The sequence below is a fragment of the Lissotriton helveticus genome, chromosome 9, assembly GCF_964261635.1.
Source record: "Lissotriton helveticus chromosome 9, aLisHel1.1, whole genome shotgun sequence".
Classification (NCBI taxonomy): Eukaryota; Metazoa; Chordata; class Amphibia; order Caudata; family Salamandridae; genus Lissotriton; species Lissotriton helveticus.
Window position 1 is genome coordinate 934,089,037 of NC_136070.1, and position 25,234 is coordinate 934,114,270.

The following is a 25,234-nucleotide window of genomic DNA, read 5'->3' on the forward strand; positions in this document are numbered from 1 at the left end:
TGTACCCGCACTCCACATCTTAAATCCAAGGGAGGTGACTAGGCCGACGGAGTCCTCAGACCCACAAGAGCCAAGCACATCCTTGGGTCTGGCCAAACTGAACTTCCGGTCGCCACCTGCAGCCTCTTTCTGCAGGCCTCCCTGCAGCCACGAGTGACTAGCACCGAACCCGATGCCAAAAGACACCTCTGCTCCCGAGCCCCACAGCCCGAGGAGAAGTGGACCAATAGTGTCTGTACATGCCTGAGCATCTCGAGGGTTGAACCCCCCTGTGGGAATCCCCGGGACTGGCACCACCTTGCAGCCTTTTTCTGACCAGAACGTTCCCCTTTGAAGTGAATGGGACATCTACCCCTTAACACACCTCTACACCCGGATGCCCCAGAGCCTCCCAAAGTGATTTGTTGGAGTGGCCTTGGATTGTGCCCCATACTCGCCTTAAGTCCAGGGGAAGGGTCCTGTAAGTTGCTGACAAGTACCCGAATGCAAAATGTGTTCCACCAAAGGATAACATTTCAGCTCCAGAAATTGATCTGTCAACTAACATATAAAAATTCATAACTAGAAATGCGCTTACCTGATTCAGATATTGGCATCCAAATTCATATAATAACTGTTATTTTTATAAAACGGTGTAGGATTTCTTTGAGCGTGTGTCTCTTTTACTGCCTCTGTGTGTGCAATAAATGCTTCGCTCTACCCTCTGATAAGCCTGTCTGCTCACCCACACTACCACAAAAGAGAGCATTTAGGTTAACATTTCTGCCTCTGTCAGCCAACTGGTGTTTGCCTGGTCTCTTAGCACAGTGTACCTCATTTTGGGCCACTATATAAAGAACCAGCTTCTTACAGTAATTTCATGCAGAATTCTCAGATCCTTCTATTGCTTATGCCCATGTTCAGTGTCTTAAGTCCTTCATGTCCTCTGGAAGGTACCATATAACAATGTTTGATATCCAAACTAAACTCGGTGGCATCCCCTAATCTCTGCTCTCTCACTCCTGTGACCACTCTTTGCTGTCACCAGTGCCTACTTACTTTGGTCCCGTTATACTATCTTTAGTATTTTGAAGATAGTGGTTTGTCAGAACTCCTTACTATCTCCAACTATTTTAAATGGTATGGCTGCACGCAACACATGACTTTTGATGCAGTATGATTTTTTTGGTATGATTATCTGAGCCAGGTTTGTGTATCTGACTCAAAAAGGGACTTGACTGGAGATACTTAAGGAGTTACATGCTGGACAGCACCAATTTGACAAAACAAATTCTGATGATTGATTAGTACCATGAAACTCACGCAAGTAAACTCTGAAGCAAGGGATTTAACAAAAAAATACTGATTGATATGAAATTCTGCATCTGCTATAATGCACTAACGTCTTATGTTGGGTGAGGCCATCCGATGTTTAAACAGTGTGGCACAGTTCTTTGCAAATTCAGGCCATCCCATCACAAATTTTATAATCACATCACAAGCAGAACTAGAGCTACACATGCTTTTACTATAACCCAGCAGATGCATTATTTTCATAAACATCACTTGGTGTACTTTTTAACATTATTTCCCATAATTAGGCCTGTGCTGGCTGCCTTCACTCACTGACATGGGCTGTTTACTGTTGTTGTTTTGTTTTTTAACTACTTAAACATTCGAAAGAAGAACTTTCTGTATTTTGACTTCGGGGTTTGGATGTTGCTACCATCCTAGGTAGAGGGTGAAGAGACACTACCCAACACAGAGGAGGTCTTTTCAACAGGTGTTTTGTCCTTCTTGTTATGCTTTGCTCCTTTAGATTTCAGAGCGAGGATTTTTGCCAGAGTACAACATCACCTTCCCATCACTCCTCTCTCCCTTTTCTCCAGGTCTATGAGGACTATGACTGCATTCTGAATCAGACCAACATTGGGCATAACAACAACAAGTTTTACATCATCCAGCTCATTGTGCAGGGGGCTCACTATAGCTGCTGGAATCGCTGGGGGCGTGTGGTGAGTACCCTTCATTTCAGACACCTAAAATTACAACCATTTACCACTGTTGGGTAGAGGGAAGGAGCTCTGTAACTGCTAATACCAGAGTGAACACAGTAAGAGCAACCCACATTTCAATTGACAAACTTCATCTGTTAACACTTCAGCAAGCTGTGACTTCTGGAAATAATTAGGCCGCAAGGTGAGTTCATTCCTTCTCACTGAACAGCTCTTCCTTCCCCATCTGTCCCACAGCCAGTGGTTGGTGGGGCACATTAGGTGCCATAACTGTTGAGTGCCCTTCCTTCATACCTTTTGAAGACCTCCCCCTACGGTATGCCGTCATTAAGGGTGCAATACAGTGTTTCAATCTGTTGGTGTCATGTGTGTAGCACTAATTCTGATTCCTCAGTTGCTGCTTTCACATCAGGATCCATTTCTCGTTGATCCATATGGTTGGTGCACTACCTATTTATTTCACTGAACTGAAAGCATATTGATGTAAAGGGTAAACGATCTCAACATTGAGAATTTTTGCTTAGACTGTCATGAAGGTTTCAGTTGTGGATGCCAGTGGGTAGTTATAACCACGCTTCCAAGGTTGAAACATATTTTGTTTTCTTATTAACTTTGGTGCTGTTAGACCCAGCTTCCTGGGAACCAGGGCACTCGGGGGTAACTGCACTCCAATCGCATCAATTGGGAGTGTTCCCCCACTGGTGTCCTGGGGCCTCAGTACTAGTGGACCCAAAACTGGATAACCAAGTACTCCTCTCCAGCACTTGACTCTCTCAGGGTAGCGAGACAGAGCAGTCCAAGGATTACTCAAGGAGGTGAGGTGGGGTTAGACATACAGAATACAGTGTAAACCGTACCACCAGCTGATAAACTCAATGTCCAGTCACTGCTTTACTTTTAATAAAAGAAAAGTACTTGAATACAAACAAGATAATTATACTACACATAAAACTAGGATAAACAGTGAAAACCAGATGTCTCTACAACCCTCTGGGACCGAGTTCTGACCCCAAACAGTATTATAGCGCCTAGACGCCAAGCACTATAAAAACACAGTTAACATGAAAACACACAATAAGCATTGCATATTACAGACCATGTTACACAGGGCTGCTCTCATTCACTAGAGCCTTGATACCAATCTTCGGATTGAAAGGATATAGTTTCAGCATATGATGTGAAGTCAAATGTTCTTGATCAGCCCCATAACCCCCCACCCAAAGCAACAGATGTGCCCTCCTGTTGTGAGGACACCGCTCTAGTGGTGTCAGGGATCTGATCACAGGTTCCTGATGTCTTGGCACAGTTTACTTGAGTCCCACGAGTCCAGTAGCCACTGACTAGCTGTAAGAGGGTAGTGGCTGGACAGAGTGCCAGTTCACCCTGATACCCTCAGAGATCACAAAAAGAAAGGTGGGTGCCTGTTACACTGGCCTCTATTCCCAGCTACTGGTTGTACAGGCTCCCACAGTGCAAGGGAGGAGCTTAGAGGGGAGTTGATCTCACCTTCAAAGACTAGAATCAAGCTTCCTCCTTTCTGGCTCTCTTGATGTGCTGCAAGCTTCCATCCACCAGCTTTTCTTGATGTGCCGCAAGCTTCCGTCCCCCACCAAATCCTTTGATGTGCTCTAAGCTTCCTTTCCACACCTTGGGCAGCTGTCCGTAATTTCCTTGGTCAAAAGCGCACGCTCCCCCCAAGCCTCACAGAAACAGCTGGTCTCTTCCCATGCTGCTGATGCCTTAGTTCTAGACGCAGTGAACAGAGTCTTATCTCCTCCTTCACACTGCGGGTCGTGCCTGGCTATCTTCAGACAGACCTGGTGTGGCCGCCTCTTCAGTCATAGACCAGTCTTGAACAACAGTTGACCATTCAGGCCAGACTTTTATCACCTCTGATTGATAGGCTCATCCAATCAGAGGGTCTGCTACTTTTGCATCCTGAATACACCTCCAATCACAAACCATTCATGGCGTGTTCAATGCATGGGTAAAGCATGCACAAGTAACCTTCCTGGTATCAGGATGTGCAACTCCCTAAAGAGGAATTTTAATTATCTCTAGCCCAGGAGGCCCTGACCAGTGGGGGAGGGTCCTCTTCGCAGAGTTAGTGCAGCTAAACCCAGATAAAAGGCGAGTGTCTACCTCAGCCCACCAGGTCTTTCCAAGGAAATGGGGAGGGGCACGGGGGAGCTGGGATGTTCAGCAGAACAGCTTGCGTTCCTCACACTGGCTCAAATCACCATTCTTCCCCAGTACACCCATGGGCTCTCAAACACACATCCGGTAGACAAAGGCAACAGGACCACAGGCATGGCAGACTGCACAGACTTGGTCAGGAGGGTGCCTAGGAACTCACCCCTCCTGACTATAGATTTATTGCTGCCACCACTGTAATTCTACCACAGCCTTAATAGAGAGGGCAGTAGCCACGCTCTGAAAAATAGGGGTGCACTAGGCATGCACCCTCGACCTCAGAGCCAAGCTCTAGGGTCTCAATCCATGTAAACAGGGAGCACCTCAGTGGACATGTATTATTGTCATGCTCACTGAGGTAGGGATCTAGAAACCATACAGTAGCTTTTGAGTGACTTGCCTGGAGATTAGGATAAGGCAGGGGAAGCACCCTCTCCAGAGACATGCAGGAGACTTCCCGTCCCAACATATGCCCTCCCCAGATTAGAATGGCTGGTACTTACCTCCCAGTGGGAGAAGACTGGTAATCTGGATAAACCGGCGGGAAAGTCCATCTGCATTACCGTGCTGTAAGCCTGCTTTATGTTCCACAATAAAATCTAGTCCCTGCAGAGATCTGGACCACCTGAGCTTCTTTGGGTTCTCCCTCTTCATTGCCATGAGCCACTTGAGGGGCTTGTGATCTGTCTGAACCACAAACCTTGCACCAAACAAGTAAGGCCTGAATCTTCGAAGGGCCCACACTATGGCAAAGCATTCATTTTCAAACACAGACCCGTTCCTCTCCCTGGGGAGTAGTCGGCGGCTGATAAAGGCCACCGGATGCTCCCTTACCTTCTCATTGAGCTGGGCAAGAACTGCCCCAACTCCCTTGTCTGAAGCATCTGTCTGCACAATGACGGTCTGACTGTAATCGGGGGCCTTCAATACAGGTGCATTGCATAGTGCCGTCTTTAATTCATTAAATGCCTTCTGACACTTTTCAGTCCAGATCACCTTCCTGGGCTGCTTCTTAGAGGTCAGGGCTGTCAATGGAGCAACAATGGTCCCATAGTTTGCTACAAAGTTCCGATAGTAACCAGTAAGGCCCAGAAAGGCCCTTACATGGGTCTGAGTAGTGGGAGTCTCCCAGTCCAGCACCACCTGGACTTTAGCCTCCAGGGGGCAAACCTTCCCATTACCCACCTGATGTCCAAGATAAACAACAGAGTACTGCCCAAGTTGACACTTGATTGCCTTGATGGTCAGCTTGGCCCCCTGCATCCTCACCAACACCTGCTCCAGGTGTCCCATGTGGTCCAACCAGGAGGAGCTGTAAACAGTAATGTCATCCAGGTACGCCACACAGAAGTCTTCCAGGCCTGCCAATACATGATTGACTAGGCGCTGGAAAGTGGCGGGAGTATTCTTCAATCCAAAAGGCAAAAATTGGTAAAGGCCCCCTGGGGTTGAAAATGCTGTTTTCTCATTGGCACCAGGTGTTAATGCAATCTGCCAGTAACTGCTGGTTAGATCAAAAGTACTAAGGTACTTTGCGGCACCCAACCTATCCACCAGCTCATCAGCTCGGGGAATAGGATGGGCATCAGTTTTTGTCACAGTATGTTTGAGGCATATGAGCTGCAGATCCTACAGTTAGCAATAGATCGCCACCTGGTGTTGGGCTCGGATGATTGCAGGTTGTTGTCTTCTTGGAAGAAGTCTTTGTAGTCACGAGATAGGTGACTCCTCCCTTGGACAATACTGCGCATGGTCATCGACTCCATCCTCAGATTGTTTTGTTTTTTTCCGCTACTGGGTTTCGATGAAAAATTTCCGCTCCGGCTAGAAAACACTTTTCTGCACTTTCGAAGCGTGAAACTTTAGATAAACCTCTTCAACATCGAATAGACTTTTCGACATCACCAGCTACATCCCGGTGCGTCGACGCGGGCCGTTGGGCCCATCGGCGCCGTACGGCCTACGCCTCATGGATAGAACTTCATTCAAAAGATGCCCGGTATGTCGAGCAAAATTTCCTCATAGCGACCATCACGAGGTTTGCAACCTCTGTCTCTTGCCAGAACACGACGAGTCGACCTGCACAGCCTGTGCCTCCTTCGGATCGAAGAAGACCATTCGGGATCGGAGGGCCCGTCGACACGAGATGAGGAGATCAGCGCCAGCACCGGAGGCCATCTTTGAGGAGGAGGTCGTCGAAGAAGACGTCTCCGAGGACGAAGATACAATCGAAGATATCTCCGAAGACGAGGCTCCACTCGTCGCCGAGGAAGACTCGCCGGATCACCAGATCATATCGGGAGCAGAGGACTCAGACGATTCGATTCCATCTCAACAACCCGTGAGTACCTCTGCCCCTGCACGACAGACACTACCCAAACAAAAGGCAACGGTCAGCACTCCGTCCATGGAGCCCAGTCGAGACCGAAATTTACCCTCTAACGCCCCGCCTTCGGGCTCGGCTCCGAGGAAACAGACTACGCCTTCCGGTGCCTCGGCGCTGAAAAAACCACATGTGCCAATTCTACCTCCTCCATTGGCACCGAAACATCCTTCGACACGGAAGGACTCGTCGACACCGAAGCCAAAACGCCCTCCGGTGCCCAAAGACAAAGACCCTTCGGCACCCGAACCAAAAGACACATCGGTGCCGAAGCCAAAACCCATACCGGACCCGAAAGCTTCGACTCCGAAACCTTCCGGTTCCAAAGACAAAGAAGGGAAGCCAGATTCCGGTGCCACAGGCCCAGCAAAACCTGTCTCCACGCCGAAACCTCCAATATCGGTACCAAAGACTCCAGATAAGACTAAACAACCTTCGGCACCGAAAAAATTGCCACAAGACTCAATTACTCCTCCTAAGGCAAAGAACACTAGACAACCTCTATCGGCACCGAAAAAATCGACGCCGAAGAAGATTATAGAAGAGGAAGAGCTGTTTAGACCAGATACTAGACAGAAAAAAGTCCATATTAATCCAAAAACTGGACATGTGGAAGCAATTCCTTATAAAAAAAGACCAGCAGACACACCACTTACATCTGTGGTTCCTGCCAAAAAGGATTGTGCAACTTCTCCAATACACCCTTCCTCTCCTTCACCTTCTTCCTCTCATATTACTCCATATATTGTAAATGTAATGTAAATGTGTGTCTTGTGTAAAGCGCACTGCTGCCCTGAGGCGTCGTGGTGCTGTAGACCGCTGGGGAACCCGTCCTGGCTATCCCTGTGAGATGGTCCTTACTGGGTATCTCCAAGGTGAAACCAGGCATCCCCGGCGAATGTGGGGGGCCGTTGTAGAGATGAGGCAAGCTAATGCCCAGAGTTGCCGAGTGTGATTCCTGGTTAGAGTAGGCACAGAGGCGAGAATTATCGAGTCCGCTGACCCTGGTCCACGACCCTGCCGCGTCGGGAATTGAACCCTGGTCCCGGGCCGTTCTCAGCTTCCGGGTCTGTCGCCTCTAACCAGTGAGCCACACCACTCCACACCATATTGAACCTATTCAATCTCCTGCATCATCACACCACACTAATATGAGGAGTATGATTTAGGTGGGGGGGGATGATGTACCAGAGTCACATACATACATACCCTTTAGATGAGGATATCAACCCAGAATATCCCAAGGATGACGATGCGTATAATTTTGCACCAAACAATGCACCAGATATCCCTGATCCTCAGTACTACCCAACAAAACCGTCCCCTCCAGAGGATAGTATTGGGTTTAATCACTTATTAAACAGAGATGCACTTTACCATGGGGTTCCTATGCACTCTGATGCCATTGAGGAGGACTTCTTATTAGACACTTTTGAACAGTCACAAAGGTCTACCCAAATATTACCCATGATCAAAGGAGTCCTTAAACATGCTCCAGAGATTTTTAAAGATCCAGTACAGTGTAGGGTGCTAAATCCCAGAATAGAGAAAAAGTATAGACCAGCACCAGCTGATCCAGTATACATTAAGGGACATCTGCCATTAGACTCTTTGGTAGTGTCAAATGCACGTAAAAGAGCCAATTCTCAAACTTCTGGTGACACACCCCCGCCTGACAAAGAATCCAAAATTAGTGATGCGTCAGGGAAACTAATTGCTGCACAAGCAACAGACATATGGCGCATAGCAAATACACAAGCCTTACTCTCACGCTACAACAGAGCTCATTACAGCCAACTAGAAAAGTTAATGGAACACCTACAAGATCAACACAAAGATCTGACAGCAGAGCTTTTACAGGAAGGCAAATTAATATCTAATGCCTCAATTAAATGCGCACTAGATGTAGCTGACACAGCATCCAGAGCAGTTAACACTAGTGTTATTCTCAGACGTAATGCATGGTTACGCATTTCAGGTTTCAAACCAGAAGTACAAACTACCATTCTGAACCAGCCCTTCAATCCGAACCAGTTGTTCGAGCCGGAAGTAGATAATACACTAGAAAAGATGAAAAAGGACACACACTGCTAAGTCTATGGGTGCATTACAATCCACCCAAACTAGAGGTTCTTTTCGCCACTCCTCTTATAGAGGAGGCTCCAAGCAAACCGGCACAGATACCACATCATCTTTTAAGACACACACACACACAAACCTCCTCTAATAAAACCTACTTTAGAGGAGGATACAGAGGCAATAACAACAAGGGAAGCGGTAGAGGTAATAACAACAACCGCTCCTCTTCCACTCCCAAACAGTGACTTCCCTCTGCAACCCCCCCCCCCCCCCCAAACATACCACCCAGGCAGCATCCAATGTCTGCAGAACACATTACTCTGCTTCAACAGGAAGTTCTAGCACTTCTACAAAAAGATGCTATTCAAGTAGTTCCTTTAGAGGAACAAGGGACAGGAGTTTACTCCCTGTACTTCCTAATTCCCAAAAAGGACGGGACATTAAGACCAATTCTTGACCTCGGGCCCCTCAACCACTACATACAATCAGATCGTTTTCACATGATCACTTTACAACAAGTACTCGCATTACTACAACAGGGAGACTTTCTGTCCACACTAGACCTAAAGGACTCCTACTTTCACGTTCCAATACATCCTGCGCACAGGAATTATTTAAGGTTTGTCATACAAGGACAACACTATCAGTTCAAAGTCCTTCCATTCGGGGTCACAACAGCACCACAAGTGTTTACAAAGTGCTTAGCAGTAGTGGCAGCACATCTCAGAAGACAACAAATACATGTCTTCCCCTACCTCGACGACTGGCTCATAAAATCAAGATCGTTCAACCACCTTTGCACGTTCATCAATATCTAGGAGCTACCATAGACACATCTGCAGCTCTAGCGTATCCCAGTCAAGCAGGATTCAAAGCATTCAGAACTTATTCTCCCTTTTTCAATGCCAGCACTCTCTCCAAGCCAGAGTGTTCATGAAACTGATAGGCATGATGGCGTCTTGCATCTTTATAGTTCCTCACGCAAGACTGCAAATGCGCCCACTACAAGAATGTCTAGCACAACAGTGGAATCCGGCTCAAGATCAGCTCACAGACCTGGTGTTGGTAGACGGCCGTACATCTCGCTCTCTACAATGGTGGAACACCAAAAACTTGACAAAGGGAAGGCCGTTCCTAGACCCTGTTCCACAGATAGTGCTCACGACAGATGCATCCCTCACAGGATGGGGAGCCCATCTCTTGCATTATACCACACAAGGCCAGTGGAACAATCAACAGAAACAGTTCCACATCAACCATTTGGAGTTGCTAGAAATTTTCCTAGCACTCAAATACAAAACAAAGCTGTCCTAGTCCGGACGGACAATATGACAGCCATGTATTATATACAAAAACAGAGGGGGGGGGACACTCTCTGCCACTGTCCCAGCTTGCACAGAACATTTGGAGATGGGCCATCCCTCTAAACATACACCTGACAGTAGAACACCTTCCAGGAATTCACAACCAGATAGCAGATCTGTTGAGTCGCCAGTCACAACAGATTCACGAATGGGAGTTGCACCCACAAGTTCTACAACCATTCTTCCAAATGTGGGGGCATCCACGGGAAACAACCTTTACAACGCAACTTTTACAACGCACTACCATTACAACGAAACTTTTACAACGCAAAAACTATTACAACGCATGTATTTACAGCGCATGTTTTTGCAACGCAGGTACCTTTACAACGCATACCATTACAACGTAAGTATTGGTAAGTATATAATTATATTTAAAATGTTATATGTTTGGGGTTTTTTAAGGGGTATTTTTAGGGTTCAGGGTCAGTTTTGTGTTTTTGGGTAAAGGGGTATTTTTAGGATTCAGGGTCAGTTTTGGGTTTTTGGGTAAAGGGGTATTTTTAGGGTTCAAGGCCAGTTTTGGGTTTTTGGGTAAAGGGGTATTTTTAGGGTTCAGGGTCAATTCTGGGTTTTTGGGTAAAAGGGTATTTTTAGGGTTCAGGGTCAGTTTGGGGTTTTTGGGTAAAGGGGTATTTTTAGGGTTCAGGGTCAGTTTGGGGTTTTTGGGTAAAGGGGTATTTTTAGGGTTCAGGGTCAGTTTGGGGTTTTTGGGTAAAGGGGTATTTTTAGGGTTCAGGGTCAGTTTTGGGTTTTTGGGTAAAGGGGTATTTTTAGGGTTCAGGGTCAGTTTTGGGTTTTTGGGTAAAGGGGTATTTTTAGGGTTCAGGGTCAGTTTTGGGTTTTTGGGTAAAGGGGTATTTTTAGGGTTCAGGGTCAGTTTTGGGTTTTTGGGTAAAGGGGTATTTTTAGTGTTTAGGGTCAGTTTTGGGTTTTTGGGGTACAGGGGTACAGGGTCAAAATAAAGTAAAATTTAAATTAAATTAAATGAAATGAAATTAAATTATATTAATTTCAATTAATTTACATGTAAAAAATTATTATATACTTACCAATACTTACGTTGTAATGGTATGCGTTGTAAAAGTACCTGCGTTGTAAAAACATGCGTTGTAAATACATGCGTTGTAATGGTTTTTGCGTTGTAAAAATTTCGTTGTAAAGGTATGCGTTGTAAAAGTATGCGCTGTAACGTCATACATCCGGCATCCACAGATAGATCTGTTTGCCACCCACGAAAATGCAAAATGCCCAACCTTCGCCGCCAGGTTCCCACTCCCACGGTCGGAGGGGAATGCAATATGGATGAACTGGTCAGGCAGATTTGCGTACGCTTTTCCGCCTCTCCCATTCATTCCACTAGTAGTACGCAAGCTCAGACAACAGTCTCTCAAACTAATACTAGTGGCCCCCACATGGGCACGTCAGCCGTGGTTCACCACGCTACTAGATCTCTCACTGGTTCCTCATCAGAAATTACGGCTCACGCCATCCCTGTTAACACAGAACAATGGAGAAATAAGGCACCCAGAACCAAGCCAACTAAATTTGGCGATGTGGCTCCTGAAGTCCTAGAGTTTGGTTACTTGAACTTAACACCAGACTATGAATATAATTAAAGCAGCTAGAAGACCAACTACCTGAGCATGTAATGCTGCTAAGTGGAAACGGTTTGCAATATACTGTAACAACAATCACATTGATCCACTGGATGTTTCCATCCAAAATATCATTTGCTACCTTCTACACCTACAAAGGTTCAATTTGGCTTATTCTTCAATACGCCTGCATCTAGCAGCAATTGCAGCGTATTTACAAAATAGACAACATCTATCTCTCTTTAGAGTACCTGCAATAAAAGCATTTTATGGAAGGATTAAAACTAATAATCCCAACTAGGTTACCACCTTCTCCAGTATGGAACCTAAATGTGGTCCTCACAAGACTCATGGGCCCCCCTTTTGAGCCTATACATAAGTCTGAACTGCAATTCCTAACATGGAAAACTGCTTTCCTTGTTGCCATCACCTCTCTCAGAAGAGTTAGTGAAATACAAGCATTCACAATAGAAGAACCATTTTTTCAAATACATCCTAACAAAGTGGTTCTTAGACCCAATCCTAAATTCCTGCCAAAAGTGATTACTCCTTTTCACCTTAACCAATCAGTAGAGTTACCAGTGTTTTATCAAAAACCGGACTCTGTTGCAGAAAGGGCTTTACTGTGAGAAGAGCTCTACTATACTACACAGACAGGACTAAATCCTTCAGAAAGATAAAACAACTATTTGTATCTTTCTCTCCCCCCCACAAAGGCAATCCCATCTCTAAAGGAGGAATTGCCAGATGAATTGTGAAGTGTATTCAAATATGCTATCAAAAAGCTAAGCGTATACTAACAGTTCCTCCTAGAGCACACTCCACTCGCAAACTAGGAGCCTCTATGGCTTTCTTTGGAAACATACCACTAGAGGACATATGCAAGGCAGCAACATGGTCTACAATACACACCTTCACTAAACACTATTGTGTTGATGTGCAAGCCAAGCAGCAAGTTGCAGTGGGCCAAGCTGTCCTTAAAACACTATTTCCGTATGCTGCAACGGATACAAGCGACCACCGCTAGGGGAGACACTGCTGCACAATCGTTGCTAAGTGTAGGATCTGCAGCTCATATGCCTCGAACGGAAAATGCTACTTACCAGTATGCATCTGTTCTTGGCATGTAGAGCTGCAGAGTCCTACACGCCCTCCCGCCTCCCCGGGATTTGCATCCGTTCCAATACTCATCTTACTTAGATGCACACGCATGTACATCCTTTTCTCTTTACTTCTACTAACTCCATCATTTCCCATCATGGCGAAAAACAATCTGAGGATGGAGTCGATGACCATGTGCAGTATTGTCCAAGGGAGGAGTCGCCTATCTCGTGACTACAAAGACTTCTTCCAAGAAGACAACAACCTGCAATCATCCGAGCCCAACACCAGGTGGCGATCTATTGCTAAGTGTAGGACTCTGCAGCTCTACATGCCAAGAACAGATGCATACTGGTAAGTAGCATTTTCCTTACGCCGCGATAGTCCACACAAAAGCGCAGGTCCGCTGACCCCTGCTTAGGCACAAACCCCACTGGACTGGCCCAGGGACTACGTGAGTGTTCAACAACCCCCAGGTGAAGCATCTTGGCCACCTCCATCTTGATGCACTCTTGAACCCGGTCTTACCTCCTATATGTCTTGCTCTTAACAGGCAGGGTGTTCCCTGTGTCTGTCATGCACACAGACAGGCATCAGCCCAGGGGTATGTGAAAAGAAATGGGAAAATCTCCCCAGCAGCTCTTTACACTCCACCTGCTGTTCAGGTGTCAGTTCAGAGGCGAGCTTAACTCCCTCCACTGAACCATCCTTCTCATCACCTTGCAATAAGTCAGGGAGGGACTCACTCTCCTCTTCCAACTCTTCAGCCATTGCAAGTAAAGATACCCTGTCATTCCTGGGAAGACACACCACCCTCTCTAAGGGTACCTCCACGACTGGTAGGGGAACCAAGGGTGCCTTCATTGGGCCACCAGACATGCTGCTGGCCTGACAGACGAGACAGGTATGGCAACACTTCTCCACATCCTGACCAACTCCTGGCCAGTAAAACAGAGGTGCTAACCTGTCTTTTGTCTTTTTGATGCCCAAGTGACCAGCTAGGGGTACTTCATGGGCTAGCTGCAGCAGGAAATTCCTGTTCAGCTGAGGAACCACCAACCTTTTGCTGGCTCCTGGCTCTGGGTCAGCAGGCTCTCCGTAAAGGAGTCCATCTTCCCAAGCCACCTTGTGCTTTCCGACTACACCAGTAGAGACCTGTCCCTGAGCAGTCGTCGGCAGGCCAACAAGTGTAGGACACTCAGCCTGTGCCTTACAAAAATCCTCACGGGACGGTCCTCCTGCCACAAGCAGCTCCTGCAGCTCTGCCAGGGACCCAGACTCCAACACCATATCCGCTTCTGGATGCTCACCCTCCTGTCCAACCGGAGCAGGTGGTGCAGACACCAGGACAGGTAGCCTTCTCAGAATCTGCCCTTATTTCTTGTTCTAGCCTGTTCCCCTCTAGTGTCTCTTCCACTAGAGTGGTCCCCACTTCACTAGGAAGTAGTTTTTCAGTCTGTGCCCTAGTGAGCACAGCTGATGAAATACAGGCCATATAGGCCTCAGGGCCTGGTACTAACCCAAGTTCAACAAGATCATTCCCCAGAAAGCACCCAGCACCCTGCTTCTCTCGCACCCCAACATTGACCATGGCCTTCTTGCCATTCACCCCTACCTGCACTCTAGCAAGAGGGTACTCCAGGTCATCACCACTATCTACAAGTCCATACCCCTTAGAACCAGGAATGATCTCTTCGGGTTTGAGATATTTGCGTTAAACCATAGTCCTGTGGGCACCAGTATCCCTCATGGCAAGAACCTTCCTTCCATTGATACTTGCTGCACTCATATACCCTGTTGAGTTAGGGTGAATATGCTTAAGGGCTTCTAGGTCGAGTTCCCAGATGTCCCTGGTGACTAAATTAAAGTCACGTGAGCCTCCCTTCATTTCTGCCCCCACTGAAAGCACACTTGCTAACATGGGTACCACTGGCACCACGTCCTTCACGGGGCAGTCTGGCTTTAAGTGTCCCTCTCGGTGGCACTTATAGCATTTAATCACCAGGGGAGTGAAAGGACCCTTACCTCCTTCCCCTCCTGGTGCTCGAGGCCCCGTTCCCCTTATACTCTGGTCCTGACTGAGAGCCATGGCAACTGTTCTGGCCCTTCCCCTCTGGTTCAGGGCCAACCTGCTGGGAATTCTTCTCCCCCTTGGGCATGGAAAGGGGTTGCACCTGCCCCCTGTTCACTCTTTTGGCAAGCCACTTATCTTCCATCACTGCAAGTTTCTCAGGATCCCCCTCAGGAAGGTCAGAGAGATACTGTCTGAGTGGGATAGAGCGCTCCTCCCGGAGATGCTCTGCAATCATCACCTGATTTAGGGACTGGTAATCATTTGCTTCCATCCCTCTCACCCACTCATTCCAGTCTCTTACTATGTCATGGACCCAATTCTCAAAAAGAACCCCCTCTGCCTTCTTGTTCTCACGGAACCTCTGCAAGTACTGGGCTGGTTTCAACCCAAACCGCCTAATCCAAGCATCCTTCATGCACTCATATGTCAGACTGCCTTTCTCAGGCATCCTTTCAATCACTTCAGTCCCTTCCCGAGGGAGGCGACTCAGTAAAGTTGCTGCTTTGGACTGGCCATTAAGACCTTGAGCCTTACATGCTAGATGAAAAGCACGCATCCAACTGAGAATATCAGTGCCAGGGACATACATGTGTATCAATTCTTTTGGTACCTTGGTGGTATTTTCCTTTCCCTGGGACTTTGAAGTGGACTCCCCATCCACAGAGCTAACCCCTCGATCAGCTGCTAACTTGAGATTCTCTTTCTCCAGGGCTATCCGCTCATTCTCCAATTAGCTATCGTTTTCTTTCTCCTGTCTCTCCCTTTCTTTCTCCAGCCTCAAACTTTCCCTCTCCTTCTCTTTCTCCTGCCTCTCCCTTTCTTTCTCCAGCCTCTCCCTTTCCCTCTCCTTCTCCTTCCAAGCCCACTCTTCCGGTCTGACCCTTCGCTGCTCCTCTTCTGCCTGGCGGGCCATCCTTGGCTTCTCCCTCTCAAACTCCCTTGCTTTCTCCTCTGCCAAATCCTTAGCTTCCTTAAATTTCAGATGAAGTTTAAAAGTCTTGCTCCGTCCCTCCTAAGGAGGCGAATCCTGGGGCAGGGGAAAAGGTAGCCCTGGAGATAGGGGGAGGTGAAAGTCTAGGGGAAAATCTAGGGGAAAGCATAGGGGAAAGTCTTGGGGCTGGTACAGGAGAAGCCTGCACTGACTGACTTGGCAGGCTTGTGGTAACAGTGCTCTCCAACTGTTGCACAACAGTGACCTCTTGCTCAAAGCATTTTGTCATGTGGCTAATCAAGTGCTCCCTGACCTTAGACCTTGGGACCTTCCACCCCCTTTCAGCACACATTTGCTTAAATGGCTCCACAGTCAAGTTCTGCCGTTCCAATTCCCTTCTAATGTTATCTGCCATTTTAAATATAGCGTATGGGTATCTGCTGGAATTATCAACTGGCTTCAGTGTCCACTGAGCCTGAAGTCTAGTCGTCCCTCACCTCTTGCCACCAATGTTAGACCCGGCTTCCTGGGCACCAGGGCACTCGGGGGTAACTGCACTCCAATCGCATCAACTGGAGTGTTCCCCCGCTCGTGTCCTGGGGCCTCAGTACTAGTGGACCCAAAACTCGATAACCAAGTACTCCTCTCCAGCACTTTACTCTCTCAGGGTAGCGAGTCAGAGCAGTCCAAGGCTTACTCAAGGAGGTGAGGTGGGATTAGACATTCAGAATACAGTGTAAACCGTACCACCAGCTGATAAACTCAATGTCCAGTCAGTGCTTTACTTTTTATAAAACAAAAGTACTTTAATACACACAAGATAATTATACTACACATAACACTAGGATAAACAGTGAAAACCAGATGTCTCTACAACCCTCTGGGACATTTCTGACCCCAAACATAGTGTCTAGACGCCAAGCACTATAAAAACACAGTTAACATGAAAACACACAATAAGCATTGCATATTACAGACCATGTTACACAGGGCTGCTCTCATTCACTGGAGCCTTTATACCAATCTTTGGATTGAAAGGATATAGTTTCAGCATATGATGTGAAGTCAAATGTTCTTGATCAGCCCCATAACCCCCCACCCAAAGCAACAGATGTGCCCTCCTGTTGTGAGGACACCGCTCTAGTGGTGTCAGGGATCTGATCACAGGTTCCTGATGTCTTGGCACAGTTTACTGGAGTCCCACGAGTCCAGTAGCCACTGGCTAGCTGTAAGAGGGTAGTGGCTGGACAGAGTGCAAGTTCACCCTGATACCCTCAGAGATCACAAAAAAGAAAGATGGGTGCCTGTTACACTGGCCTCTATTCCCAGCTACTGCTTGTACAGGCTCACACAGTGCAAGGGGGAGCTTAGAGGGGAGTTGATCTCACCTTCAAAGACTAGAATCAAGCTTCCTCCTCTCTGGCTCTCTTGATGTGCTGTAAGCTTCCTTCCACCAGCTTTTCTTGATGTGCTGCAAGCTTCCTTCCCACACTAAATCCTTTGATGTGCTGTAAGCTTCCTTTCCACACCTTGGGCAGCTGTCTGTAATTTCCTTGGTCAAAAGCGCACGCTCCCCCAAGCCTCACAGAAACAGCTGGTCTCTTCCCATGCTGCTGATGCCTTAGTTCTAGATGCAGTGAACAGAGTCTTATCTCCTCCTTCACACTGCGGGTCGCGCCTGGCTATCTTCAGACGGACCTGGTGTGGCTGCCTCTTCAGTCATAGACCAGTCTTGAACAACAGTAGACCACTCAGGCCAGACTTTTATCACCTCTGATTGATAGGCTCATCCAATCAGAGGGTCTGCTACTTTTGCATCCTGAATACACCTCCAATCACAAACCATTCATGGCGTGTTCAATGCATGGGTAAAGCATGCACAAGTTCCCTTCCTGGTATCCGGCTGTGCAACTCCCCAAAGAGAAATTTTAATTAACTCCAGCCCAGGAGGACCTGACCAGTGGGGGAGGGTCATCTTCGCAGAGTTAGTGCAGCTAAACCTAGATAAAAAGCGAGTGTCTACCCCAGCCCTCCAGGCCTTTCCAAGGAAATGGGGAGGGGCACGGGGAAGCTGGGATGTCCAGCAGAACAGCTCGCATTCCTCACACTGGCTCAAATCGCCATTCTTCCCCAATACACCCACGGGCTCTCAAACACACATCAGTTAGACAAAGGGAACAGGACCACAGGCATGGCAGACTGCACAGACTTGGTCAGGAGGGTGCCTAGGGACTCACCCCTCCTGACTATAGATTTATTGATGCCACCACTGTCCGTCTACCACAGCCTTAATAGAGAGGGCAGTAGCCACTCTCTGAAAAATAGGGGTGCACTAGGCATGCCCCCTCGACCTCCGAGTCAAGCTCTAGGGTCTCAATCCATGTAAACAGGGAGAACCTCAGTGGACATGTATGATTGTCATGCTCACTGAGGTAGGGATCTAGAAACCATACAGTAGCTTTTGAGTGACTTGCCTGGAGATTAGGATAAGGCAGGGGATGCACTCTCTCCAGAGACATGCAGGAGACTTCCCATCCCAACAGTTGCTGTTCGATGAATCTTCACCGAACGTTAGGATTTCTTTTTCTTTCCATCTCCGCTCTTAACTGGAAAGTTTTTGGGAGGATCTGTCATGCAGGGTCCGAGAAAAAGGGGGTACCAAAACCGGTTTCCCTCATTAATTTTTTTCCATAGGAAATTTAGACCCAACTACAGCCCAAACCACTGAACGGATTTACAGCAATTTTGTCAGAAAACTCCAGAAAGAGTGCAGTTTGTGGTTTGGTGTAAATGTGTTCAGTAGTGTTTGAGCAATTAATGCTCAGACACTTTGCAAATATCATGAGGATCTGAAGAGCAGACAGATCTCATGGAGAGCTGATTGGCTGACAGCGCACAACTAGGATGTGATGGCAGCCATCTTAGGAGTCAAACTCAGTTCAGAGTCCAAAAGTCCAGAGTCCAAAAAAGGTAAAAGAAAGACAGAAGGGGGCAGGGTAGAGATATGCTGACCCCCTAGGCTGGTGATCTGGTCCCAGAGAGCCCCTTTCTTGGAATTTAGCCGCTGGGATGAGGTTCTTGGATCCTATTAAGGCTCTGGAAGTGGGGTTGTGCATGATGCCCTCATCCCCTATATTTAAGTGATGCCCTGGGCGCTGGGGTCTCCAGGGCCACTATTAGCTTGCGCCCCCTCCCCTTTAAGGCCATGGGGGTTGGGGTGACCCTGGCTGGTCAGGGAGAGGGACACGCATCCCCTTCCCTCTAAAAAAAACCAATAAACAAAATGCCTCCTGGGATGGGATCTCCAGGGCCCGAAGCGGCTTGGGAGGGGGCAGTGCTGATGGGTTGGACTCTGGGTCTGGCTGCAGTGCAGGCCCTGAGGCCAGTCCCATGGTGCGCAGGGTTTTTGGCTGTGGTTGACGTGGGTTTTGTTGCCTGCTGGGTGTTGGCATTACATATGGTGACAAAATATTAATTAGTTAAAACAAATCCTAGAAATACACGGTACGAAACAATTGTTAAAGTAACATTATATTTTGGTGAGAATTTCAGTGACATTGTAAATTTTTAAACTTATAAAACCACTGAAATTCAACAGTTATAGTTATCTCAAGTAACTGTAACTAGTGTGCTACGGTTACTAGAACTCGCGCCTCGCCATACACTGCTAATTGCCCCACATATTACATCACTCATGACATCGTTGATAATATCTCTGGTGAATTTCAGGGGTTTTGTACGTTTAAAATGTTACGTAGTCACTGAAATTCTCACCAGAGTATAGCGACATATCAACTTTATAATAATTATATAGTTGAACGTTTGCAACTTGTTTATCTTCAAATAAGTTAGTTACAAGACCTGTAGTGTCCCGTCCTTTGTCCACATTGCCTGCAGCTCAGATTGTTTTCTTCCTCAATTGGGTTTGGACGGTCTGATACTCTGTTCCCAAGTTGTCATTTACATGCTCTGGGTTTTGAGTTCTTTGATCCCCTTTAGGTCAAAACAACTCCATTCTCAGCCCTGCAGTGGATATCAACCTATTTCATGAGGGGGGAGGGTTTGGGGTCGGGGGCGACATCCGTTCTCATTAACAGATTCCCTGAGCCGATGACTGTCACTAGGGCACTTCCATCCATTGCAAGACAAACGGTATGGAACACACACCATTTCACTTGCGTGCTAGGTGTAATGCAAAATACTCCTGGGCCGACCACCACAAGGTCTACAACCAGCACGTCAAGACCTACTGCAACCCTTGTCTTGCCTTCCTCTGTAAGAACATTTTCTCACATCGGTGGGCACACTGCAACATGCACAGGAAAGTGCTATTGGGGTTTCCAGACAGTTTTGGTGCAGTAAATATGCTGAGCACCCAGTGTGAAGAGTAAGGCCTCTCTGGTAACTTGAGTTTCTCAGACCAGAGATGCTGCACATGCATGCTCAGGTTGCATAGGTCATTCGCAAGCAGTCAAAAGCTGAGAGGCAGACTGCCTAAATGAGGGCCTCTGCTGAGGCTACATGAAGCGCTCCCCCGCCTAACATGGAGTCTAAGATGCAGAGGGAAGCAGGTAGCACTTAGGGCAACCACACATTTGTGTATTGCCAACTCGTGGGTCTCCTTTCCAGGTATAGTAGATACCACTGGGAAGAGATTGGGGTGTTAATAAAGCACCTATCAGAAAAGGGGACAAGAATTGGTCGCAACACTGACTTGTTTGCAAAACTATTAGCAATGCCAATATCAGGTGTTCCAGCATCCACCTTTGCAGACACACTTGGCTTAGAGTGTGGGGTATAGGCCCAAGGTGCAGCAGCACCTGTTCAACAAACCCTTCAATGGTGAGCATCTTTGTTCAATCCTCAGGTGGACCAGCTACTCGAGAAAATAAAGAAGGATGCGGTCATAGCCAAATCCATGGGCGCCTTGCAGCCCAACATTCCCAGGCCATCCTTTAGGAAGCATCAGATATGGGGAGGTGCCACACCAGGGGGTTCAAACTAGAGAATACCACATTATCAACCTTTCCACCAGGCCTTTCAGGACCCTGACAAACCTAGTCCTTCCACAATTGGGCTTATAGAGGAAATGGGTGGGGTGGGGAAGCTCCTCTGCGGCAAAGCAGTGAGTCCCCTTACCTCCCCCCAACTCCAGCCCCCCCTCAACAAAACAATCCAACACCTTTCAGCGGGAGGCTGAGGCACATTCTACCTCAGAGGGAATGCACCACCTGAGATCTGTCGGTTGTTTCTATTGTGCTGGAAGCTTACTGCCTCAAATGTAACATCCCCTCGCACAACGTCCCGGCCCGCCGCCATGCATGGCGTTCAGACCACCTTCATCTTTTGGAGGAAAAAGTTCAGTCCCTCATACAAAATGGGACAATAGAACCAGTATCTACACACCAACAAGGTGTGCAATTTTTATTTCCTGGACTTTTTAATCCCCCAAAAGGACAGCATACTCCGGCCGATCCTTGGCCTTTGAACAGGTTCATCCTTTCCGAACGCTTTGATACAGTCATTCTGCAGGCTGTCATTCCTCTGCTGTGCCAAGGCGACTTCATGTACATGCTGGATCTGAAAGATGCATACTTTCCCCATACACCCAGCACATCATCAATTCCTTCACTTCTGACAAGTGTCCCACTCTACCAAGTGAAGGTGGTACCTTTCGGGCTCAGTACAGCTCCAAGAGTGTTCGTGAAGTGCCCAACAGTTGTTTGAGTGGACCCCCACAGAAATGGCATTTATGTTGGTTTATACTTGAAAGACTGGCTGATCAAGAGCAGCGTCAAAGGACACTCAAGAATTAGTCCCCCTGTTTCCAACCTAGGTTTCAACATCTCCAGCCACAGGAGATTGAGCCTTTCCTTACGATTGATTGCATATGCACCCCCTACAGGAATGTTTCCTGAGGGAATGGGCATAAAAGGATGGGCATTTGAAGGATCTAGTGTTTGTTACATCCTTGGCTCAGCATTCTCTACTTTGGGGATCAAATCCTTGTTCTTCAGCAGACCCTTTTTTATCCCCCTGCCGCTTATGACTTTCAAACCTGAATCCCTCTCTCAAGGGCTGTGAGCTCACCTCTGCAAGTTAACATTTCAGGCCTGTAGTCTCCTCAGCACCAGGGATGCCAGATAAACTACCTAGAGCTCCAAGCCATCAGGCTATCCCTCAAATCGCTCTTCCTTCTTATACAGGGGAAGACAGTACTAGTAAAGACAGACAAGACAGCCGTGTTCTACATTCAGAAGCTAGAGGGAAGACCTTCTCCTCGGATTTCTGTATTTACACAACAAATTTGGCATTGGGCAAAAGGCAATAAAATGTTCCTGTTGTTGGCACGTTCACCAGGAATGGAGAGCAAGTCTGCTCAGTAGGGTGCACCAACAAGCCCACAATAGGGAAATCCATCCAGAGGTACTTCCAACTGTGGATGACCCCAACAATAGACATGTTTGTCGCTCCAGAAAATGCAAAAAGCCAAAACCTTGCCTTCCGGTACCCGCACTATGGGAGAACTGATCAGTGGTGTTTTCCTATGCATTTCTGCATATCCCCCTCATTCCCTATGTGGTGAGGAAGATGAGGGAAATGTCCATGACCCTTAGCCTAGTAGAACTAATTTATGCCAGACTGCCCTTATATTCATTTCCTGGGATATGTTAGTCAACCCTTGAGAGAAGCTCCCACACTAGCCAGACCTTCTCACTCAACGTCAGGGCCATCTGAGGCACCCAGATCTCAAACAACAGAACCTCGCAATTTGGCACCTGAGCTCTTAGAGTTTGGCTATTTTAACCTTTCAGAGTAATGCATGGCTATCCTGCCGGAGGCACTAAAGCCTACTGCTCGTACCACTTATGCTACAAAGTGGAAGATGTTTAAGCATTAATACATATCCAATTATATCATCTTAAAATTTCTGTACACAACATCAGTTCCTCCCTTCTAAACTTGTACAACGCAGATCTTGCCTACACATCTATACACCTGTGCTTAATAGCAATCACAGCGTGCTTCCAAAACAGACCGCACTCTCCCTGTTTAGGATAACAGACCAGAAAGCTCGTATGGAGGGCGTAAAGAGTCTAATACGTCCAAAACATTCCTTCTGCACCTTCTTGGAACCTCAATATAGTGCTCACTCATGTGTCCTCTTTTAGAGACCATGCACTTGTTCCAACTGCAGTTCCTCTCTTGGAAGGGTGTTTTTTAATTGCACAAGAAAGTTTTCCAGGTGCACAAGGACAGGGTAGTTTTTATGAGCAGCCTCAAATTACTGCCTGAGGTTATTGCACCATTCCACACAAATAAAACTGCAGACACCCCCCACCCCCCCAACCCCCTCCCCCTCCACTTTGGCGACTTAAGACCCTCACAGGTGAGTAGTCGTGCTCTATAAAATAACTAATTGATTGATTGACCTGCCTGTTTTTTTTCCCCACAACTAGACTCTGTGGCAGAACAGGCACTTCACACTCTCGATGTTAAGAGAACGCAAATCTGCTACATTCATAGGACTAGCCCATTCAGAAAGTCTACCTAATATTTTATACCTTTTTGTGGCCTTCTCCAAGTTTCACAAGGGCTCTGCCATCTCTAAAGCTGTATTTGCCATGTGGTTAGTTAAATGTTTTCAAAGTTGCCATGCCAAGACTAAGTGCACACTCTCCCTGCCCCCTAGAGCCCACACTGCACGGTAAAGGGGTGCAGTGTTAGCCTCTCTGTATAACATTATTTTAACGGATATCAGCAAGGCTGCTGATTGGTCAATTCTGCATACCTTCACAAAGCGTTACTGTGCTGATGTCCTTTAACTTCAACAATCTTAAGTTGGCCAAGCTGTCTTGAGAATACTTTTTGAAACCGCTTGGCACTTTTTTATATTCTATGTAAAGCATTGTATGCAAATCATGTGTATCTCCAGTGACGCACGGTTGTATGGCATAACAACGCGGGCTTTTACCCCGCATGCCATTACAACGTGGGGATTACAACGAAAGTCGTTACAACGACTTTCGCTGGAGGGCGCTGGATAGTGGAATAGTTTAATTTTCTATTCCAACTCCAGCCCACGTTGACAGTAGGGAAGGTGTTGGATAGAAAATTAAACTATTCCCTATCCAACAGCGCCCTCCAGCGAAAGTCGTTGTAACGACTTTCGTTGTAATCCCTGCGTTGTAATGGCAGTGCGGGGTAATCCCCGCGTTGTCATGGCTGTTCCCTCGTGACGCACACTACGAATGGAAAACCTTACCTTGCAATCATCTGTTCGTAGCATGTGGTGCTGTAAATTCACATGCGCCCACCCTCCTCCTCGGAAGTAAGGGATGTTGACCACTGTCTTCCATGTACTTTTAACATCTTTTGATATGTGCACCACACACTGTCTTATGTCAAATGTCAAATGTCAAAGGTTCTTATATAGCGCCTTATCACCGCAAGGTCTCAAGGCGCTTGCTTTGGGAACCCGTCCTGGCTTTTCCCTGTGAGATAACCCCTACTGGGCATCCCCAAGGTGAAAGCCAGGCATCCCGCCGCAGGGGGGCCGTAGTGGAGATTAAGCAAGCTATTGCCCAGAGTTGCAGAGTGTGAACCAGTGATTTGAGTAGGCACCGAAGCGAGAATTATCGAGTTCCGTGGACATTTGGGCTCAAGACCCTGCGCGTCGGGAATTGAACCCTGGTCCCGGGTCTGACCTCTGCTTCAGGGTCTGCCTCCTCTAACCAGTGAGCCACAATTCTCCACTTAGACCCTCCACTCCACATACAACACTCACCCTTGCAACGTAAAAACAATCTGACATGGAGCTAGTGTGCTGTTGCATTGTGGACAAAGGGAGTCTCTACAGGTCTTGTGACTCAGACTTCTTCAAAGAAACCCAAGTTTCAAACATCCATGCCCAACATTAGAAGGCAGACTCATATGCAGAGCATGTGAACAATATTAGCTTTAACACTATTGCCAAGTTTGCAGTTCTCTGAATATTTAGGAAGCACTATGCCATTAAAACTTGGTAGAACTTTGCTTCCTAGAAATACTTACTACACTACTATAGCAAAAAAGTTACTTGTTATGAAAATATATTTTTAAACAGGGAAAGGCTTACACTGATCTCTAGAATAATTAATCTAAGAAAAAGAAAAATCACCGCCATAGCATGAGTTCATTCACAGAGCTAAAAAGTCTGGCAAGTGTGAGGGGAGGTGGTTCATTCCATCATTTTTGTAGTCCCCTTGATAGCCCTTTATATCGAAAGTTGTCGGTCTACAGCACACATTGCAGCCACAGAAAAACATGTTTTATTAGAGACACTACTGCATTACAAATTGTCTCCTAACTCACTTTAAAAAGACTAAGATATGCTTCCAGACAGCGACTGACATAAGTATTTTGTTATTAAATTAATATCAAATCTCTTCTGTGTATTTACAAGTTGGCACGTGCACAGCTGTATGAACATGCTACTAACTGATGATAAAAAAACAGGACACACAAGGCTTTTGGC

The 25,234-nt window shown here is 47.0% G+C and overlaps 1 protein-coding gene across 1 annotated transcript in view; it reads left to right on the forward strand.

The window, feature by feature from the left end:
• Positions 1-25,234, forward strand: part of PARP3 (poly(ADP-ribose) polymerase family member 3) — a 506,125-nt gene that overhangs the window by 40,154 nt on the left and 440,737 nt on the right. The window contains exon 3 of the mRNA XM_078661155.1: positions 1,869-1,994. Coding sequence (XP_078517281.1) covers positions 1,869-1,994 — 126 coding nt within the window. The remainder of the gene's footprint in view (positions 1-1,868; positions 1,995-25,234) is intronic.